At 41.1% G+C, this 22,862-nt stretch overlaps 1 protein-coding gene across 6 annotated transcripts in view; it reads left to right on the top strand.

The window, feature by feature from the left end:
• The window catches only part of KCNH1 (potassium voltage-gated channel subfamily H member 1), a 452,274-nt gene that overhangs the window by 33,807 nt on the left and 395,605 nt on the right, over positions 1-22,862 (top strand). For all 6 annotated transcript variants that reach the window (XR_012432717.1, XM_074035584.1, XM_065541211.2 and 3 more), the window contains 2 exons: positions 10,343-10,471; positions 18,121-18,239. Coding sequence is in view for 5 of the 6 variants with exons in the window: in XM_074035584.1 (XP_073891685.1) it covers positions 10,343-10,471; positions 18,121-18,239 (248 nt within the window). In the remaining variant the exon portion in view is untranslated. The remainder of the gene's footprint in view (positions 1-10,342; positions 10,472-18,120; positions 18,240-22,862) is intronic.

Genomic DNA, 22,862 nt, shown 5'->3' with positions numbered 1-22,862 from the left:
TACTTGGAGGCTGAGGGGGGAGGATCGTTTGAGCCCAGAAGTTTGAATCTGACCTGGGAAACATAGCAAAACCCTTCTAAAAAAGAAATGAAAAGAAATATGGCTCCAGCTAGAGCGTGGAGATGGAATACAGCTTAGTGAGCAGGAGGTAGAGGAGCTGTTAGGAATCCCTCTGACAGCAAAATGATAGTGGCCTGGTCAGGCCAGTGAATGCCTGGAAGAGGCATTCAAACTGACAGGTGTCCAGGGGGCCATGGAGGAGATGAGCGCAGGGCCTTTGTCAGTGGTGTCCTGTGATGGGCTCCTCCCTTAGTTTGGGAGCCCCAGGCGGAGCCCAGAAGTAGGAAGCCCCGCGTTAGGTAAAACTTGCTAGTGTCTGGCCTGGCTGGGAGCCGGCATTGAGGAGTGAGGAGGTGAATGTTTGCTGAGTTACTTTGAAAGGAACCTGATATTTACCAAGAAACAAGAGAGAAACAACATGTTGTGGTGCAAAGTGAGGGCATCAGAGCCAGGGAGTGAGCAGGAAGAGAGGAGTCCACTGGGAATGGAAAAGGGGCGGAGGGGAGGAAGGAGGGTTTCATGTTTCTTTTCACCTCTGTGGAGGTAGAGTTTGCTTCTACTTTGAAACTTTTGCTTCTACTTTGAAACTTCGCTGTTCAATAGAGTAAAACACTCAGCATTTTAAAGCAATATAGAGTTCCATGAGGTAAAAGTTCTTCTTGTTGAGATTTTAAAAAGTGAAATATCGCTATCTTAAAGCATATTTTTTCTCTGATTTTTAAATTAATGCATTTTTACCATGATGAATGCATGCAAAAAATTTAAAGAAAAAAAACCCCAACAGACTCAGAGAAGTACTATTATACTATTAACTTTTTGGTGTGTTTCCTTTTTGTTTTTGTCTGTGTACATTTTACATAATGGAGATTTTGACATGTATACAATTTAAAAATCATATGTTTATTTATCCCCATTATTAAAATTTCTCATAAATATAATTTAGAAAGAATTTTATTAATGTTTCCTCTATTATTATTTATGAGGCTCAATTTTCATTATTGAAAACAATGCTGAGGTAAAAATTGTTATACAAATGTATTTTTTTTTTTTTTTAATTTTTATTTTTTTTTTTAATTTATTATTATTATACTTTAAGTTGTAGGGTACATGTGCATAACGTGCAGGTTTGTTGCATATGTATACTTGTGCCTTGTTGGTGTGCTGCACCCATCAACTCGTCATTTACATCAGGTATAACTCCCAATGCAATCCCTCCCCCCTCCCCCCCCCTCCCCCCTCCCTACAAATGTATTTTGTTGACATTATGAAATATTTCCTAGAAGTTGAGAATTGCTGTGTCAAGGAATATGAACTAAGGTTTCTGAGACATTTTGCCAAATAGCTTTCCAGAAGGACTGAACCCATTTCCAAGTCCTCATACAGAATGTGAGTGTCTGACTCATTATGCCTCACCAGCATTGAATAGCATAATTTTTAAATTGTCAAATTGCCCACAATTTTTTTTGTTTAATGAGCTTTTTAATGCTAGTGAGATTGAAGTATTTTTTTCCTATTTATTATCCATTTAAAATTACCCTTTTAAATGTTAATTGTTCGGATTCTTTGCCTATATATCCTATTTAATTATAGGGATTTTCCCACTCATTTTTACAAGCTTTTAATACATTGTTTTAGTTCTCTTTTTCCCAGTCTCATTCTCTAGGGTTTGCAAGGACAACTTTGTAGAAAGGATCTGTCATGCGCATCCATGTGAAGAGACCATCAAACGGGCTTTGTGTGAGCAACATGGCTGTTTATTTCACCTGGGTGCAGGCGGGCTGAGTCCGAAAAGAGAGTCAGCAAAGGGAGATGAGGGTGGGGCCATTTTATAGGATTTGGGTAGGTAAAGGAAAATTACAGTCAAAGGGGGTTTGTTCTCTGGCGGGCAGGAGTGGGGGTCACAGGGTGCTCAGTGCGGGAGCTTTTTGAGCCAGCAAGAGCCAGGAAAAGGAATTTCACAAGATAATGTCATCACTTAAGGCAAGGACGGGCCATTTTCACTTCTTTTGTGGTGGAATGTCATCAGTTAAGGCGGGGCAGGGCATTTGCACTTCTTTTGTGATTCTTCAGTTACTTCAGGCCATCTGGGCGTATACGTGCAAGTCACAGGGGATGCGATGGCTTGGCTTGGGCTCAGAGGCCTGACAGGATCTTCCATTGATAAGCATTAATATTTGTCCTATCTTTTGGGGAGTTGACAGTAATTAGCAGAAGGCTTCATGGTGTGGTTTGGAATGAGTGGAATTCATTACATATGTTGAAGGATGGATTATTTGAAAGATTTCTATCTATTGGCTATTTGGAAAACCTGGCATTTCTGGAGTGCTATATATTTCATATTGTTACTTGCCTCATGTTTAGTATGCTGTATGATTTCCTTTTCTTTCTTTCTTTCTTTTCTTTCTTTCCTTCTTTCTTTCCTTTCTTCCTTTCTTTCCTTCCTTTCCTTCCTTCCTTTCTTTCCTTCCTTTCTTTCTTTCCTTCCTTCCTCTCTTTCCTTTCTTCCCTTTCTTTCTTTCCTTCTTTCCTTTCTTTCCTTTCTTCCCTTTCTTTCTTTCCTTCCTTCCTTTCTTTCCTTTCTTCCCTTTCTTTCTTTCCTTCCTTCCTTTCCTTCCTTCCTCTCCTTCTTTCCTCTCCTTTCCCTTCCCTCCCTCCTTCCTCCCCTCCCCTCCCCTCCCCTCCCCTCCCCTCTCCTCTCTTCTTTCGGTGACGTGATCTCACCTCACTGCAACCTCTGCATCCCAGGCTCCAGCCACCCAAGTACCTGGGACTATAGGCAGGCACCATCATGCTCAGCTCATTTTTTTGGGTATTTTTGTAGAATTGGGGTTTCACCATGTTGGCCAGGCTGGTCTTCACCTCCTAGCTCAAGCCATCCACCCATCTCTACCTCCCAGGTCGAGATTACAGGCATGAGCCACCATGCCTGGCCTGATTTTCTTACATCAATAACAGTTGTCATTAATGAAGTCATTCAGTAAATATTCATGTGTTCACTCCTGTGCTACTCAATTAATTTTTCAATTTTTCAAACAAGAAAATCCAGAAGTATTAACCCTGAATAAAAGCAGTCAGTACATCCTCTGGACAGCACTCCCCCAACGTGTGACTCCACAGTTTGTGGTGTGGCTAGTGGCCTGGAATCTGGGAGCTCTGGATCAGCTTCCCACTCAGAGAAGCCCAGGGAAAGGCATCTGACAGCATTTCTGCTGAGCCAGCAAGGAGAAGCTGCTGGCCAAGTACACATTGATTACCTACTGTAGGCTCAGCACTGTGCCAGACCCAGTGGGCCACAGAGATATAGGTGTAAGAAACAGACTGTGCCTTTGAGGAGGTTACAGTCTAGTTGTGGAGACAAATCTAATAGGCAAAGCAATCATATTTTACTTATTTGCTGAATGGGTTACCTTTTATTTATTCAATGGTAGGAGCTGCTTATATGTAATGAATGTTGATCGTAAATCATAGACATATTGAAAAACATTTTTCTCCAAACATTTTTTCTTTTAACTTCTTAAACTTTTTATTTTTTTTTAACCATTTAGAAGTGAACAAGTTTTGTGTCAATGTTTTCCTTTTTGGTTCCGAGTTTTATATAATGCTTAGGAAGTTCTCCTTACCTAAACAATAAAAATATGCCTCCGTTGTTCCTTTTGGTACCTTTATAGTTGTGTTAAAATATTTAGAATATTAAACCATTTAGAATTTATTTTTATATATTATGTGAAGCAACAATCTCACTTATTTTCCACATTGCTTATTCAGCTGTCCTGTTACTATTTAAAATAATCCAGCTCTTCCTTTCTGATTTGAAATGCCCTTTTCTTTATATGCTAAGGTCTCACACATATGTGGATTTGTTTCTGTCTTCTTCTCTAGGAACCCTCTAGTAATTTATTAGCTATGTGAGTTTGTCTAGGATACTTGCCTACTTGGATTCCCACATTTGAAATGAGAACAATATCATAGTAGCTATTCTACATTATAGAGTCATTGTGAGAAGTAAACCACAATGTTTCAGGATCTGACCCCATTGTAAGTACTCAATGATTATTATTTTTATTGTTTTTCTTTTGAGGCCTGTGCCAGTGACTCTTAATTACTGTAGTAGGCAGTCCCTGTTATTATTTTTCTTTCTAATAATTTCAAAGATTTATTGGCCATGCGTACACCTTAATTTTTCTGTTTGAATTGAATTTTAATTCATCAGAGTCAGAGAAAAACAAATACAAAAACATGATTGAAATTGCATTAGAGAGAGATATATATATTAGAGACAGAGGTTTGACGTCTTATAAAATGGAATCTTATCTACAAACAATTTAACTCTCTCCATTTATTTAGGTCTTGTTTTATGCTTATCATGCAATTTTAATTATGTTGAGGCTTAAGTATTGATTTTCCTAGTTTTGCCCTTGTTATATATGAGACTGGCCCTCTTTCCTCAAAACAGGCAGAGGCAGCTTCAGAGTTTTGTTAAACACTTTGAAATACTTCCTGTTTTTAAGTCATTCAAACAGCCATGTGAAATGAGGTTGGGCATTTCCATCTTACAGGTGAGAAATTTAAAAGGAAGGAAGAAAGGAAAGTGATAGTTTTGGGGCCAGGCATGGTGGCTCACGCCTGTAATCATAGCACTTTGGGAGGCCGAGGCGGGCAGATCACGTGAAGTCAGGAGTTCAAGACTAGCTTGGCCAACATGGCAAAACCCCATCTCTACTAAAAATACAAAAATTAGCCGGTGCGGTGGTGGGCATCTGTAATCCCAGCTACTCAGGAGGCTGAGGCAGGAGAATCGCTTGAACCCAGGAGGCGGAAGTTGCAGGAAGCCGAGATTGTGCCACTGCACTCCAGGCTAGGCAATAGAGTGAGACTCCATCTCAAAAAGTAAATAAATAAATAAATAAAAAAGAAAGAAAGTGATAGTTTTAAACACCTATGTATCAGACATGTGGGTATTTTTACTTTATTTTAAGAACTCTGTTATCCCCATTTTACAAATGAAGAGTCTGATGGTGAGAGAAGTTAAACTGATGCGGCCAAGGCTCCCAATAACTGAAGATACAGGGCTCAAACTCAGGGGTTGGGACTCAGTAGCAGATGTTCTAATGGCCGGTGGCCATTACATTTCTCTGGTGCTGTCTCATCCTCTCTGTACTTGTAATTCATCTCCATAAAGTTGACCCCAGACCAATTGTTCTATTTCCCGGCACAGGCTACCATCCCCAAGTCTAGTTTCTGGACCTATTAGAGTGCAGCCCTTCCCAAAAGCCAATCACAGTGGCTTGGTCTATTCCATTGCTGTTGAATATGGTCTGGATGCCCAGATGCCTGATTACAGAGAGTACTTGGGAGGAAGCCCAGGGTAGAAAGAAGATTGATGGAGGCCAAAAATTCTCTCATATATCTGAGCCTTGCTGTTTTGTTATCTGACTGCCAAGGCTGAGGAACCTCAAAGCCAGGTTAGGTTGTCAGGTTCATTACTACATGACCTAAGGGAGCTACATAAGGGATGAAAATCAGAGTGATCTAAAAAGGCTGACCTGGAACTGCCCTCCCATTGGACATCCTCATCTTGGAAAGAGCCTCCTTCCCAGCAGCAGCAGCAGCCTCTGCCATCAGTAGGGTTGTCAGGTGCTATGTTGTTCCTGGGTTTGTACATAGATCTTTCTTTAATAAAGGATTTAACATTGACACTTTGTCCTTTTTGCAGTAGGACATCAAATGCTTACTTTTCTCAGTTTTTCCATAGTAGTACTTGGGTAAGGAGGCAGAAATTTTACTTCCTGATTTTTTATGTATGTATGTGAATATTTGCATTTATTGCCTCTCTAGCATCTTGATGGAATGGATTCTGCTGTAGAATTTGGGTTCTAGGAGAGACCCCTGTAGGCTACTTGCTCCAAGTTCTATCTGCAGGAAAGTCAATGTCTGAATGGAGCCAAAGGATTCCTGAATATCCTTGGAGGGTAGAAGGGAAACTGGCTTGAGTGGGGTCCAGGTTCCAGATGGTTCACATTCACTTGAAGCAACTGTTTCACATATTAAATCTTTAAGTTATATTTCATTAAATAAAAATCCTTTGCTGTTAAGTGGAAAAGGTTGAAATAGTAGTCTGTACCACCTAGGAGGGACTTACGTTCTCTTCTGAAAGAATTCCAGAAGTGAAAACTTAAGCCTGTTCTACTCACTTTCCTAGACTGTTTGGGTAGTGATAATTCGGGACTGAAAACACTGGGTGTAGGATTTATTTTTTTTAATTTAGCATTCCTAGAGCATCTACCCCACCAAGGCTGTTGTGCAACTCCATGACGGCACTCCCTGGAGTGGAGTGATGCAATGGCTTCACATGACCCTGTGCATAATACTGCATTGAATGCCAGGAAGTAGGGGTGCCGGTGGTAAGACAGAGGAAGTAGATCAGGTCTCTCGCCCTTGGAGTGTATTATGATCTATTTAAAGAAAAAGTCCTTAGCTGTTAAGCTTTGAGGGGGCCAGTACATAACACTTAACTTCCCTGTCCATGATCAGAACCAATTGAGAGGTAAAGGAATCAGGCCAATATAGCAGGGGTCCCCAGTTCCCAGGCCACAGACTGCTACCAGTCCGTGGCCTGTTAGGAACTGGGCCATATAGCAGGAGGTGAGTGGCAGCTGACCGAGCATTACCACCTGAGCTCCACCTCCTATCAGATCAGCGGTGGTATTAGATTATCACAGAAGCACGAACCCTATTGTGAACTGTGTATGTGAGGTTGCCTGCTCCTTGTGAGAATCTAATGCCTGATGATCTGAGGTGGAACAGTTTAATCTTGAAATCATCCTCCCACCCTGGTCCATGGAAAAATTGTATTCCATGAAACTGGTCCCTGGTGCCAAAAAGGTTGGGGACTCCTGCAATAGAGGATAAGATATCACTTTTGTGACTAATGAAGCTGATCCTGGGGAATGTAGTTTTTACCTGTGGGCAAGTGAGTTTCTAAAAGTGAAACCTAGAATCAGACAGAGTTACCTGCAAGTCACAGGTAGTACTGGAGAACTGCAGGCTTTTCCTCTTACCAGCCATCCTTCCTGCCTTTTGCCTTTCCCACTTTATAGGGTAGGGGAGCAAAGCAGAGAAGGGGCCAAGCTACACATATCCAGCTCTTGTCTCCCAGATTACCAACCAACCCAGGAAAAAGGCCCAGAGTGTTACACTGCAAGATGTTCTTCCACAGAGAAACACCAGATCAGGAAAAAGGAGGTCCTTTCCCTTAAAAAGTCCCTATATTTAACTCAAGATGAACGCTAAGGCACTATGTCCTGATTGTATGAATTTTTGTTATAAGATATATATTTAGATACTGAAAAGGAATGGTCAGAGTAGTATGTGTTTAATTAGGGAACATGGCCGGGTGCAGTGGCTCACGCCTGTAATCCCAGCACTTTGGGAGGCTGAGGCAGGAGAATCACCTGAGGTCAGGAGTTCAAGACCAGCTTGGCCAACATGTGAAACCCCATCTCTACTAAAAATACAAAAATTAGCCAGGTGTGGTGGCATGCACCTGTAGTCCCAGCTACCCAGGAGGCTGAGGCAGGGGAATCTCTTGAATCCAGGACGTGGAGGTTGCAGTGAGCCAAGATCGTGCAACTGTACTACGGCCTGGGTGACAGAGAGACACACTTTAAACAAATGGACCTGTTAAGTGGGGAGAGTTCATTCATGGTAAGCTTGAGCTGTGGACAAATGAAAAAGACCTCCCAATACAACTAATACAATGGTTTTCATGATCTTGGAAATGTGGCTTAGTGTCATCCACGCCTGTAGTCATAAATGAAACATAAAGAATGAGCAAGTTCCCAGGCATCAGGCCCAGCCGGTGCAGTGCAGTGATGGGCTACAGGGCTATAGCTGGGAGGGGAGGGTTCTGGAGATTCTAGGAGCAGGCATCATGAGTGGGTTCTTGTCACCTGATTTATTACTAATTGGTCAAATTAGTAATACATTTGTCAAATTAGTAATAAATCAGATGACAGGAACCCACACACAATGTGCTCCAGCCTGGGCAACAGAGAGACATAGTTTAAACAAATTCACCTATTAAGTGGGGAGTAATTAGTGGTATTTTCTGGTTTATCATCTGAAAAAATGCTTAAATTTTTTTTTAGAGCAAAAAATTTTTTTTTGATTTGTGTTTTTGCCTTAATGGAGAGGGTACAATTGAGAGCTGTGAGGATATAAATGTAATTGCTGTGACACTTTGAGTTTTCTGTTGCTTAATTGAAAATGGTTTAAAATCCTGCAGATTCTGAGAAAAAACTGGGAGAAACAGTAATACATACTTCCAAAAACAGTGAACAATTCAGAGGTCATATTCTTAACTTTGAAATGCTATTTGTGATTTTCATATGGTAGAGTTTTCTTTCAAAACACTTCTTAAGGTGACATTATAATCTGTTGGTATTTGCAGAACACCTAGAAACTGGCAGCTGAAAATTACACAAAGAGAATGGAAAGAAGATTAAAATTAACTATAGCGGAATACATAGATAATCAAGATTTAAGGAGAACACATTTCCATTGGATCTACTTGCTGCCTGTTTGTGCATTTCAGGGTTATTACTACTGACATGTGAATAGGTGGTATAGTTAAATCTCTGAAGTAGTTGTTGTCAAGCTAGATTGGCTAACTAAGCCTAATGTTAATCAGAGATGTCTGTCTGTCCCTGGTGTACAGTACAGAGTTTGATGTGATTGTGGACAGAGAAAGCCAGGTGACCTCTTGAGGATCTATTTTCATCTCCAAGATTCAGTGAGTTGTCTGCTCTCTATCTCACAAAATAACATATGTAAAGTGCTGAGCACAGTGCTGGCTACATAGGAAACTATTACTTAGCATGGGGAAATAGCTACTTTATTTTGATTTGCAAATGGTTATAAAATAGTATGCTAAGTATTATGCCAGTTATGCAAAATTCAACAAATAGTTATTCAGTTCTTCTAGATGCTATTGTAGGAGCCGGAATATAAGAACTAGGAAGAAAAGAACATAGGATTGCTTTGTGTCTCATTTAATTTTGTATCATAGAATAAATTGGTGCTTCTTGCTGTGATGTCTTCTATGGCTAGAAAAGATTCATTTATTTTCCTTAATTATTTTTGGGAAGCCAGCGAGTGACTATGCAGATATTTGACTGTTGATACCTGAGTGGGTACCCTCTCCAAGAAGCCAGTCAGAATAGCCCTACCTGCCTCCTTCTGTGAATGAAGACAGAGCTTAGGAAGAACTCATTTATCCTCCACTGTACCTCAGGAACAAGGATTGATATGGAAACACATTCATTGAGCTTCCTATGGCACGAACGTGATCGAAGCCCAAACCTGCTTGGAATCCTTCTTTTCTGGAGAGCTTTGTACGGGGGAATTATTGTGGTGTTCCTTTCCTTCTTCAATGGCTTGTCATTTACCATTGCATTGGATCTCTTAGATTTTTATTTTAAGGAGAGGGATGTAGAAATACAGTTTCTGGGTTGGACGCAGTGGCTCATGCCTGTAATCCCAGCACTGTGGGAGGCCAAGGTGGTCGGATCACTGGAGGTTGAGAGTTCGAGACCACCCTGGCCGCCTCTACTAAAAATACAAAAATTACCCGGGCGTGGTGGTGGGTGCCTGTAATCCCAGCTACCTCGGGAGGCTGAGGCGGGAGAATCACTTGAATCCGGGAGGCAGAGGTTACAGTGAGCCGAGATTGCACCATTGTACTCCAGCCTGAGAGTCTAAAAAAAAAAAGAAATATAGTTTCTGGCCCATGTGTGATTGGTCATATGAGTCAAATTGGTGGATTCCTAAACTGGATTTTGACCCTGGGATCCTTTAGCAATGGATGAAGTTTGAAATTTGAGTTGGCATGGTCTGCTGGCCATGGTTGGCAGGGCCTATCTTGGCCCCTACTCTTTACTGTCTACTATGTGGTCTAAGGTAAGTCTTTAGGTCTTTGTACCTAAGTTTCTTCCATAAGATCAGGTGGGGTTTTCAACCTATTTCCTAATTGTTTTACAAGTTAAGAGATCTGCACTTAGAAAATTAGTTGAACAGGAGAAATCCCTTACTGAATAGTCACTGTGAAAGTTTTTATTCCAGCAAGAAAAAACATTTATGGTGTGATGATAACCCAGGACTTGAAGGAATAAGACCATTTGAAAAATGAATTAATATTTGTACCTATTCATTCCCAAGTCTTTGCTTCCATAGCCCCTCAAATGAGAATGCAAATTACTGACCAACCTTTTGATATTCCTTTCAGGGACACCTGTGTGGTTCTTTGTGAAAATTGCTCCAATTCGAAACGAACAGGATAAAGTGGTTTTATTTCTTTGCACTTTCAGTGACATAACAGCTTTCAAACAGCCAATTGAGGATGATTCATGTAAAGGTTTGTAATTCTCACTTGTACAGATACATTTATGCCTTTTTTGTCTTTAGTGTGGCTCTCATTACAGAGAATTTGTGGTTGTCAAGGCAATCAATTTACAAACCTCAAGATTCTAACTTTAATTTGTATGGAGCAAAGCACTGTGTCATTCCGGAGTGTATCCAGGGAGGAGAAGGGGAGAAAAAACACTTTGTTTATGAAAGCATTTCAATCAATTTCATACCTTTAATAATTAACCCTTTCCGATATTAGTTAGGCAGAAGAAGATAGTTTGGGAACTCTAGTATCATCAGAATCTTTTTAAGTTTTCACATAACAAATGTCAGTCATACAAATGGGGTGGTCTATGGCTACATTCATCTGCTTTATATATAAACTTTCTTAGATTTGACTGAATTCTAGCACTTCAAGATTGTTACAGCAGACTTTAGCACATCTTTGTGTCTGTGGTTGATTAAGTCTGTGACTGGTTAATTCATTTGGAACATGACATTAATGAAGCCAGGTCCTGAGTAACATTTCTATATGGGTCATTTAATTAGCTATGTGATCACAGATTTTAGCACTCATCTCAGCCATATCATATGCATGTATTGTTTGCATAACATAGGGGACCCAGGAAAGGAGATGGCTCAGGGTTTCTGCAACAACTGTATCCCTGAAGAGGTTCAGCTCATCAGGACATAAAAAAGATGGCAAGTTAGTCCCAGAGGTTTTGGATTAGGGGGTGACATAGAACCTCTTTCACATCCCTCGTTCATAGCTTACACTCAAGATAACCAAGAGGCTAGGAGTTTTTTCATGTTGCAGTGCTATCTGGCTCTGTGGTTGATTTTTCAGCTCTGCTGGCGAACTCTGCTCCTTGTGGACGTAGCAAAGAGGTGAGAGCGGAGTCCAGGGGAGAGTTAAACTGAGACATATTATTTTTGATGTGACAAAATTTTTGTTGTTAAATGAGCATGATAGGAGGAAATAAAAAGCATTATGTGGATGCTCTCTCAAGGGCTGTGTCCTCTGAGGGTATTTAAAATCCTGGCACATTGAACCACTCACATTTATGGAGTTCTGAGCACAGTACTGTGAATACCAGCGCATCCTATTTTTTTAAAACTGTCTGATAGCTCACTAACTCAATTTCAGCTTGCCTTTTGGTTTTAAGACTGCAGCAGATGCAGTCTCTCAACCAGCGTTTCAGCCACCTGAGTCTCCCTTTGCTTACAGATACATGATTGCCCGATTTCTAGTTTCTAATTTGAAGATTTCTCAGTGCAGTAGCTATTTCGTGGCAGTGGGTTCACTCATGATTAAGTATCATCTTGTTACCATATAGAAGGGCCAGTTGCTTTTTTAACCTAATAAACTCAAAAGTAGTATTTTGAAGGCAATTGAATATTTTTACATTTATTTTTGCAATTTTTCTCTTAAAAATTTATGTGATTTGGTTGAATCAAAATGTTTTTTTTTTTATTACCACTGGAACATTCGTAGGTGATGTGCTGTTATTATTTAGTAGGAAAAGCATACCTAACAGAATGCTCCGTACCTGGCATGTAGGTACCTGCATTTGATGCTCATGAAACCTAAAGAGGGATAAATCAGAGTGATGTAGTGAGACTTAGGTTTATTTTCCAGGAATAAAATGATCCACTTCATTTAACCTGCCTCAATGGTGCATTTCTCTGTTGATAAGAGTTTTGGTATATACACATACATACTTACAGATACTCATGAGGACATACACACACATTTACTCTGTTTCTTCTTAGCTGAGGGGACCAGATATTAATTGTTTTTGTCAGTGAAATAAATAGGAGTAACTTCTGGCTGGATTCATAAAAATTTGACACACACACACGTTAGCCCTCGATGTAGGAATCCTGCTAGTAGACCACGCTTAATGTCTCCTCAAAGACATGGCTTTATAAGCCTGTCAATTTCAAATGCCATGGCAGATATGTTCAGACCTTCCCACTTGCCATGTCATTGTGCCCCTGGCCCACTGTGGTTTGGTGGTCTGCTTAGGACAAGTCAAACTTTATATCAGTGTGCTTATGATGGAAGCACATGATCATTCTCTAGGCCTTGTTATTTTAAGTCTATAAACTGCAATTTTTGCTACAGGGATCAAGTCTAGATCCTAGAAAATATGCTGCCATGTGGCTGGATTATCTCCTGGCTTGACATTTCTTCTTGGATGTACTCTCAGCAGCTTCTTTCCGGGAGACCAGCTGGGTTTTCAGTACAGCACCTCAGTCACCATTAAGAATCTTGAGTCTTGCTGACTTAGGCTTGTTTAGAATTCACTTTGGAGATGAAATGGAAATGTGGATAATCTAAAACTCCAGAAAATTCCCAGATAATTGCTCTTTGGCATAGCCCCATGGGATGTTTTCCCACCACCATATTAGCCTTTTAAATCGGTTGTGTTCAAATTGTCTTTAAAATTACTTTGTTTTCTCAGATCATGTAGTACCTAATTTGGGGACTTGGGGCTGGGGTGGGTACATCCTGATAGTGATGCAAGAAGCCAGTTTGTGCCCCCAATTTTCCCACAAATCACCCGCAAAGGGTCCAACATATGGGATAATTGACAGTAGCCTATTTCAGGATCTGACACAAAGTAACTTCTCTTCTACCCAGAGCCTCAGGCAGAGGGGATGGGTCCTGGAAATGCTTTCAGAGTCCCCTCTGTCATTTGGTGTACCAGTTCTCACCGTCCTTTTTATGAGCTAGGTAGGCCTCTGACTTCCTCATCTTCACTTTGCTCTCTGTCTTTTGACAGTAATTCTCTTACTCTCTGACAAATAGTGCCCACGGATGGCATGGAGCAGGGAATGAAAGTCAAGTTAGGTTTGCTGTTTGCTAACAGTTCTGGGTGTGTGTGTGTGTGTGTGTGTGTGTGTGTGTGTATGCATGCTTAAAGGCTGAATGAGAGAGTAGGTAGGAATTCCTGCCTAAAATGAGAATCTGTGATGCTCCAGTGATTTCATTTGTTCCTTATCTCTTGCTTTTTCTTTTGTTGTAGATAATTGGGAGTAGGCTGTGGGATATGTTTCTGTCACGTTCTCTCTTCTGAGTCAGGAGGGTTGGGCAAATGAGTATAGAATTAGAGTGTAAAGCTCAGAATTTTCTCTCTTTACATTGCTCACCAAAGGATGAGTCAGTCCTCTTGTTTTCTCTATTATCCTGCCAACTAATGTCATATTAAAGGAGCAAATTCATTTTCAAAGATTCACTTGTTTACTTCTAAATTCAGAGTTAAACTTAAGGCAAATGCAGACAACAAAAGGAATGCAAAACTTTGGAGTAGGTTTCTAAGAGCCAGAGATTTAGAATATTGCAGGATGAAGGCTCTGGCAAACTGTTGTAACTGTTCACCCTTCTCCATGTATCTTCATGCTGGACATGGGAGAAATAGTAATAGACCCAAGTCGCAGGCCCCACCGCCCTTCATTGTTAACATTTTATGTCTCCGCCCTTAGGCTGATGGGAAAGTGACGATTTAGTGACTGCTACTTGAAGAAGCCGTTCTAGATTTTTGGTGCTTTGTACATTGGTAAGGAAAAGATTGTGGGAAGAGACTTGAGGACGCTTAGGCAGTGGTCCACACTGACTCTCCATGCTGTACCCTGTGTTGACTATATTCTGCTGGATGTTTGGATTATGCTATCAACTCCTTCTGAATTTCTGACCCTGTATCTCAGGATAAGGCTGTCCTCTGTCTTTTTTGGTACCCCTGGACTTACTCTCAGAGGAACTGGAATTCTAACTCATCCCAGCACCATCTCTTCTGGCCTGAAAAAGAAAGATTCAGGCTCATTGGTGGCTCAGCTAAGTTGACACCCACCAGCCATTGTCGGGTCAAGACAGGGTAAAAGCCATTTCTCCATTCCTGAGAATGGAGAAAAGACCCAGTAAATACCTTTTAGCTGATTGCTAGATTGTATACTGTGTTCCTCTCCTTTTGTCTTTTTTCTTTCTATACTCTTCCTCTTCTGCTCCTGCCCACTTCCCCTCTCATTTTCCTGATCATGTATGGTTTCAATTTTCTCATGGCATCCACAGCTCTGCTATGCCTAACTTGCTGGTGACATTTGTGATGGAACTGGAAGAATCCTGGGCCAGGGGTTTCTTCATTTGAGCACTATTCAGTGTTGAACTTACAAGTGGGATGGAATTGGAGGAGTGGGTGCAGAAATGCCTGGCAAAAGAGAGGCACAGAAATACCCCCTAAAACTGAAGAGAGTTTGTGAAATGGGCTGCCTATCCTTTGGGACCTTATATCTATTGCAAATCCAGACAGAAGTAGGGTGATGAGAGAAAAAATATTTGTTCTTTATTTGTCCAGTACACCTATTGTATTCACCTGTTGGGTGCCTGGCCTCATGCTAGGTGCTGGACACAAGGAAATGCCTGCGATAGAGCCTCTGAGTCTATTTGGGAGAAGGCATAGGCAGGTAAGCAAATAAAACAGTAAAGCACAGTCAATGATCTAATATATGCCTGCCTAAAGCAAGTTGGGGTTCAATACAGGAAGCAGGTAAGCCTGCTAGGGATAGGCCAGTATTCTTCCTTGAAGGACAACAATGAATCATGTGGAAAGTGACTGTCTGACTTCCCCTGAGCAAGACCATTTTGAGCTAAGTTCGGTTTGGGTTGTCCCCTCCCATTTGGCCTTTTGGACAATAGGAGTTTCACTTTCTTCAGAAATGATTCTTCTGATGGGTCTGCTGTAAGGGACATTGTTGGTCCAAATTGTATGTATTATCTTCCACCAAATTGGTTTGCTCTTCATATGTTTTTAATCTCCTTGAATAGCTGTCACCCCAGTTGTCACCCAAACCAGAAACTCAGGAGCCACCTAGGTTGCTTTTTCTTTTCCTCTATAGCTATTTTTTTCAGAGTCCTGACTCTGTAGCTGCCCTCAAGTCTCCCCTTGACCCCGGCCCAGGCCGCAGCATTGGTCCAGGCCCACATGGTCTCTTGCCTGTTGTCCTAACATACTTCTATCTGTCTTTTTTTTTTTTTTTTTTTCCCAGCCCACTATCCACTTTGTTGTTCTGTTCATTTAAAATGCAAATTGGCATGTGTATCTCCTTCCTCACCACATTTAAAGTCCTTCAGTGGCTCTCAGTGGGTTTCAGGATGAAGTTCAAGGTTCTTAACTTACCTTGTAGGTTTTTACTGTCCAGGTTCTTCTTGGTTTGGCCCCTACCAACCTCTTTAGCATCATCTCAGGACATGCCTGGCATCCCCCTCCCACTTATAAGCCATGGCCCTTCATCCAGCCATTCCGAATGTCTTGTTCTTCACTGACATATTACCCTGTTTTATAATTTTCTGCCTTTGTAGGTGCTGTTCCTTCTGTGTGGGATGTCTTTCTTTCCTTAAGTCTACCTAATTCCTACTCATTGTTTAAAACTTTGCTCTAGTGCCATTTCCTTCAGGAAACTTGCTTTGTCTCCCCCGCCTGGATTAGGTATATGCCTTCTTTTGACAGTCTTGGCCATAGCATTCTGTACTCATCCCTGTCATAGAACTTAGTTCACTATGTCATGATTTCATAATTGTCAGTCTTCCCTGCTAGAGTGTGTGCTCTCTGAGGCCAGAATCTGTGTCTTATTCATGTTAATGTCTCTAGTATCTAGTACCATACCTGGTACCTAGTAATTATGTTTATAGAATTAACACATGAGTGATTGAATCTATTTTTTCATCTGGCGAGGCATGATTGCCATTATAAAGTATCTATAGCACAGGAAAGAAAATATGGGTTTGGGAACTTGGGTAAAAACTTATTTCCTTCCTTCCTGCCCATCCTGGGTAGAAGTGTGATGCAAATTTCACACTGTTCATCCATTTCCTTTTCAACACCCACTCACCTTCCCATGCCCTTGCTCAGCCAGCCGAGAGCCCACTCTTTTAAGAGCCCACTCTTGCAAAGAGAATCAGGGCTAGGCCAGAGAGTGAGGGGCTATCCTGAGTCTAGGGAAATGCCCAGAGGTCCAGGGATATTCCTTTTTATTCTTTTATGTTATATCAGGTGATGAACCAAGGGGTTTGGGGCACCTGCTCTGCCAGCTCCCTCTCATCACTGTTCTCACAGTATATAGATCACGCTGGTGGTGGTGGTAGGGTGGGTGCAGAGCCCTTGCTGATGTTTACATACACAACTGACTGAAAAATAAACTCTCTGCTCTTCTCGAAAAGCTTTTTGGAATCCAGTTTCAGCTGTATTTTAAGCTAAAGTAGAGCCTTCCTCTGAAAGTGACTTTTAAAAAATCTTAATTCATAGTTCCCATAGCACATTCATTGACATTGGGGGAGATGTCAAAGACCCCTACAGAGTCCATGCTGTCCCCTCCTGTTAACATTAGTGGGATACCCCACCCGCCCACAGTCAAACCACTATGCGTATCTTTTCAAGCCAATCCCAGCAGTTCCACATTTCTGCTTCGTGGCATCAGGGTGGATGAAAGCACTACTGGCTTTTTATTGAAGCCTGGCACTTCTGGAATGAGACAAAAAAGAGCTGATTTGCTATTCTTACTATATTGACAAAAATTTATCCAGTTTATGATTCTCAAAGGTTGTATAGAAAAATAAAATATGGACATTCTTCTGCTTAACTCCATTGTCCTCTGGATCCTATCTTGGAAAGTTGCTCCAGGGTAAAATTTGGCAGATGAGATTTCTACTGGAAGGTGCTGAATGCTTCTAAACTCTAAAGGATATAAAAAAATAAAATCACCTAGTCCTGCTTTTAGCTGTAATGTAAAAATAGTTGCATGCTCTGTTTATTTGCTATATACCCCATGTCTGGGTTTTTGGAGCTCCTAAAACCCAATTCCTGATTCTTGAGAATCCTGACAGGACTTCAAGGGTCTCATGGGGCAACTGCATGGTCATAACCTTGATGTAGATGGGTTGTTGAGTGTTGAAATGGACAATTGTCTTTGGGGGCCTTTAAAAGGTGTCAAGATCACTCAGACATCTTCGATTCTCAGTAAAGACCTGTCACCAACCATCTTTCTTCCATCCTAAAGCAGACTAAAATCTACCACTGCTTTTCCCCCACCTCCCCAGGGGTTGAAATCATTTCTTACTCCTCTGGCCTTGGAGAAGGTAATGCATAGAATGGCTATTGAACTAGCTTGTCCATTTAAAACCCAGAACCAGTTGTTTCTGCAAGATCAGGTAGCCTGGGGATTGGGAACCAATTTGGTAACTCAATTTGGGAACTCAGATTTGGTAACTCTGAGCCAAGTTACCAAATCAGAGAACCATCTCAATTACCTGGTATTATCTGGTGAAGAAGGCTTGGGCCATAGTGGAGAGATGTGCTAGACTCTCATTGTCTGGGCACTCTGTGTCTTAGTCTCCCTATTTGTAAAATGGTACTAAAACCTGCTCTACCAGCTTCACGAACTATGATTAGGATGAAGTGAAAGTGCAGGGGAGAAGCAAATTGCGACACACAAGGTGCTTTTCTGAGCAGTGGGTCTTGCCTGCAGGGATGCAGAGTGACTGTTGGGAGCTTAGGAGGGCATTGGGGGTGTCTGTTTCTGACAGTATAGCTTCTAACGTGAATGTCTGTGCACCTTTGGGATGTGGTTGACCCTGTCTTTTCACTCTTCCACTTGCTTCAGGCTGGGGGAAGTTTGCTCGGCTGACAAGAGCACTGACAAGCAGCAGGGGTGTCCTGCAGCAGCTGGCTCCAAGCGTGCAAAAAGGCGAGAATGTCCACAAGCACTCCCGCCTGGCAGAGGTAAGAGCAAGGGGTTAGCTCATCTTGAGCCTCACTTTTAGGGGGTGCATAGGCTGAGACAATGGCACAAAACTAGGTGCTATCATGGAGAGGACCTTCAGGACCCCCAGACGCCTGTCTTGGCTGGGCTTACACACCACAATGTGTGACACTGGGTAAGTGACCTAACTCCTTTGAGCTTTATACTTTCCCATGTGCAAAAGCAGGCTGGAAAAGCTCTGTTTCAGCTTGCTTGAGATTAAAAGTGTCAGATCACTTTTTTAAGGAGCTAGAAGTGCTTCGTGTACAGGAAGGAGTTTTTAAACAATTTTGTTATTAGAGCAATACATACCATTATAGGCAAAGAAGATACAGGAAGTGAAAAGAAGAAAATAAAAATTACCTGCAATCTCAACAACCACATGGCATTTTACATTTTTTTGGTGTGTGCATTTAACTTGTTTCTTTGTAGATATCCTATTTCCTAAACGCTAAGAAATTCATTTTTTCATGTTAATGTTTATGAAGTTGAGACACATCTAGCAATAGTGTGTACATTAAATGTGATTGTGTTGCCTTTTCTTCACTTTATATAATCATGAGCATTTTTACATGTTAATGAATATACTTAAAATTATTATTATTTTGGTAATCTTTGTAGTAAGGAAAATTTGGCATTCTTCTTTTTGCTGGGGTAAGTGAGAGGTTAGGAAGCCTTGACAAGGTATCTTATTAGGCTTCACGCACCCAACTTGTCATTATCTGCCTTTGATGGTGCCTGGTCTTTATTTTTATTTTATTTCATTTAAAAAAAATTTTTAACTTCTTTTTATTATACTTTAAGTTCTAGGGTACATGCGCACAACATGCAGGTGTATTACATAGGTATACATTGCCATGTTGGTTTGCTGCACCCATTAACTCATCATTTACATTAGATATTTCTCCTAATGCTATCTCTCCCCCTGTCCCCCATCCCACTACAGGCCCTGGGGTATGATGTTCCCTGCCCTGTGTCCAAGTGTTCTCTTTGTTCAGTTCCCACCTATGAGTGAGAACATGTGGTGTTTGGTTTTCTCAGTAAAGACCTGTCACCAACCATCTTCCTCCCATCCTAAAGCAGACATTGTGATAGTTTGCTCAGAATGATGGTTTCCAGCTGCATCCATGTCCATGCAAAGGACATGAACTCATCCTTTTTATGGTTGCATAGTATTCCATGGTGTATATGTGCCACATTTTCTTAATCCAGTCTATCATTGATGGACATTTGGGTTGATTCCTAGTCTCTGCTATTGTGAATAGTGCTGTAATAAACATATGTGTGCATGTGTCTTTATAGTAGAATGATTTATAATCCTTTGGGTATATACCCAGTAATGGGATTGCTGGGTCAAATGGTATTTCTAGTTCTAGATCCTTGAGGAATTGCCACACTGTCTTCCACAATGGTTGAACTAGTTTACATTCACACCAACAGTGTAGAAGCTTTCCTATTTCTCCACATCCTCTCCAGCACCTGTTGTTTCCTGACTTTTTAATGATTGCCATTCTAACTGGTGTGAGATGGTATCTCATTGTGGTTTTGATTTGCATTTCTCTGATGACCAGTGATGATGAGCATTTTTTCATGTATATGTTGGCTGCATAAATATCTTCATTTGAGAAGTGTCTGTTCATATCATTCACCCGCTTTTTGATGGGGTTTTTGTTTTTTTCTTGTAAATTTGTTTAAGTTCTTTGTAGATTCTCGATATTAGTCCTTTGTCAGATGGGTAGATTGCAAAAATTTTCTCCCATTCTGTAGGTTGCCTGTTCACTCTGATGGTAGTTTCTTTTGCTGTGCAGAAGCTCTTTAGTTTAATTAGATCCCATTTGTCTATTTTGTTGCCATTATTTGTGGTGTTTTAGTCATGAAGTCCTTGCCCATGCCTATGTCCTGAATGGGATTGCCTAGGTTTTTTTCTAGGGTTTTTATGGTTTTAGGTCTCACATTTAAGTCCTTAATTCATCTTGAATTAATTTTTATATAAGGTGTAAGGAAGGGGTTCAGTTTCAGCTTTCTACATACAGCTAGCCAGTTTTCCCAGCACCATTTATTAAACAGGGAATCCTTTCCCCATTTCTTCTTTTTGTCAGGTTTGTCAAAGATCAGATGGTTGTAGATGTGTGGTGTTATTTCTAAGGACTCTGTTCTGTTCCATTGGTCTATATATCTGTTTTGGTACCAGTACTATGCTGTTTTGGTTACTGTAGCCTTGTAGTATAGTTTGAAGTCAGGTAGCGTGATGCCTCCAGCTTTGTTCTTTTTGCTTAGGATTGTCTTGGCAATATGGGCTTTTTTTGGTTCCATATGAACTTTAAAGTAGTTTTTTCCAGTTTTGTGAAGAAAGTCATTGGTAGCTTGATGGGGATGACATTGAATCTATAAATTACTTTGGGCACTATGGGCATTTTCACGATATTGATTCTTCCTATCCATGAGGATGGAATGTTCTTCCATTTGTTTCTGTCCTCTTTTATTTTGTTTAGCAGTGGTTTGTAGTTGTCCTTGAAGGGGTTCTTCACATCCCTTGTAAATTGTATTGCTAGGTATTTATTCTCTTTGTAGCAATTGTGAATGGTAGTTCACTCATGATTTGGTTCTCTGTTTGTCTGTTATTGGTGTATAGGAATGCTTGTGATTTTTGCACATTGATTTTGTACCGTGAGACTTTGCTGAAGTTGCTTATCAGCCTAAGGAGATTTTGGGCTGAGACAATGGGGTTTTCTAAATATACAATCATGTCATCTGCAAACAGGGACAATTTGATTTCCTTTTTTCCTAATTAAATACCTTTTGTTTCTCTTGCCTGATTGCCCTGGCCAGAACTTCCAACACTATGTTGAATAGGAGTGGTGAGACAGGGCATTCTTGTCTTATGCCAGTTTTCAAAGGGAATGCTTCCAGTTTTTGCCCATTCAGTATGATATTGGCTGTGGGTTTGTCATAAATAGCTCTTATTTTGAGATACATTCCATCATTACCTAGTTTATTGAGAGTTTTTAGCATGAAGGGCTGTTGAATTCCGTTGAAGGCTTTTCTGCATCTATTGAGATAATCATGTGGTTTTTGTCGTTGGTTCTGTTTATATGATGGACTATGTTTATTGATTTGCATATGTTGAACCAGCCTTGCATCCCAGGGATGAAGCCAACTTGATTGTGTTGGATAAACTTTTTGATGTGCTGCTGGAGTCGGTTTGCCAGTATTTTATTGAGGATTTTTGCATCGATGTTCATCAGGGATGTTGGTCTAAAATTCTCTTTTTTTGTTGTATCTCTGTCAGGCTTTGGTATCAGGATGATGTTGGCCTCGTAAAATGAGTTAGGGAGGATTCCCTCTTTTTCTATTGATTGGAATAGTTTCAGAAGGAATGGTACCAGCTCCTCCTTGTACCTCTGGTAGAATTTGGCTGTGAATCCCTCTGGTCCTGGACTTTTTTTTGGTTGGGAGGCTATTAATTATTGCCTCAATTTCAGAGCCTGTTATTGGTGTATTCAGAGATTCCACTTCTTCCTGGTTTAGTCTTGGGAGGGTGTATCTGTCCAGGAATTTATCCATTTCTTCTAGATTTTCTAGTTTATTTGCATAGAGGTGTTTATAGTATTCTCTGATGGTAGTTTGTATTTCTGTGGGATCAGTGGTGATATCCCCTTTATCATTTTTTATTGTGTCTGTTTACTTCTTCTCTTTTTTCTTCTTTATTAGTCTTGCTAGCAGTCTATCGATTTTGTTGACTTTTTCAAAAAATCAGCTCCTGGATTCACTGATTTTTTGAAGGGTTTTTGGTATCTCTATCTCCTTCAGTCCGAGCTTCCCTGGCTGCTTTGTTTACCTACTCAAGCCTCAGTAATGGCAGACGCCCCTCCCCCTGCCAGGCTGCTGTCTCACAGGTGGAGCTCAGACTGCTGTGCTAGCAGTAAGCAAGGCTCCGTGGGCTTGGGGTCGGTGGAGCCAGGCATGGGATATAATCTCCTGGTGTGCCATTTTCTAAGACCATTGGAAAAGCACTGTATTTGTCTGGGAGTGCCCCGTTTTTCTAGGTGCCCTCTGTCGTGGCTTCCCTTGGCTAGGAAAGGGAAATCCCCTGACCCCTTGTGCTTTATGGGTGAGGCGATGCCCCTCCCTGCTTTGGCTCGCTCTCTGTGGGCTGCACCCACTGTCCAACTAGTCCCAGTGAGATGAACCAGGTACCTCAGTTGGAAATGCAGAAAACACTTGTCTTCTGTGTTGATCACGCTGGGAGCTGCAGACCGGAGCTGTTCCTATTTGGCCATCTTGGATCTGGAATCCTGGTCTTTATTTTTTCAACTACATCTGGGCGGGACCAGTTAGAAGCATTAAATCTTCTTGACTCCAAACCACCGTCTTACCCAAGGAAAACAGGTAAACTGTCCCATTGACTGTAGATGGCTCGTCAGTCCTTGATCCACGTTTGGATGATTTTGGATCTATGTTCTAGCCTGGCTCCAGAGTTCCATACCCCCTAGTGGAGACACTACCAACATGATTCAGCTCACAAATAATGTTCTGAATATATGCAGTAATGTACAATGAGTTAGGTACAAAAGATCTCCTTGTAGTAACCAGAAGCTTTTGTC

The sequence above is a fragment of the Macaca fascicularis genome, chromosome 1 (genome assembly GCF_037993035.2).
Source record: "Macaca fascicularis isolate 582-1 chromosome 1, T2T-MFA8v1.1".
Classification (NCBI taxonomy): Eukaryota; Metazoa; Chordata; class Mammalia; order Primates; family Cercopithecidae; genus Macaca; species Macaca fascicularis.
Note: the sequence above shows the minus strand (reverse complement) of the source record. Positions and strands in the feature narration are given on the sequence as shown.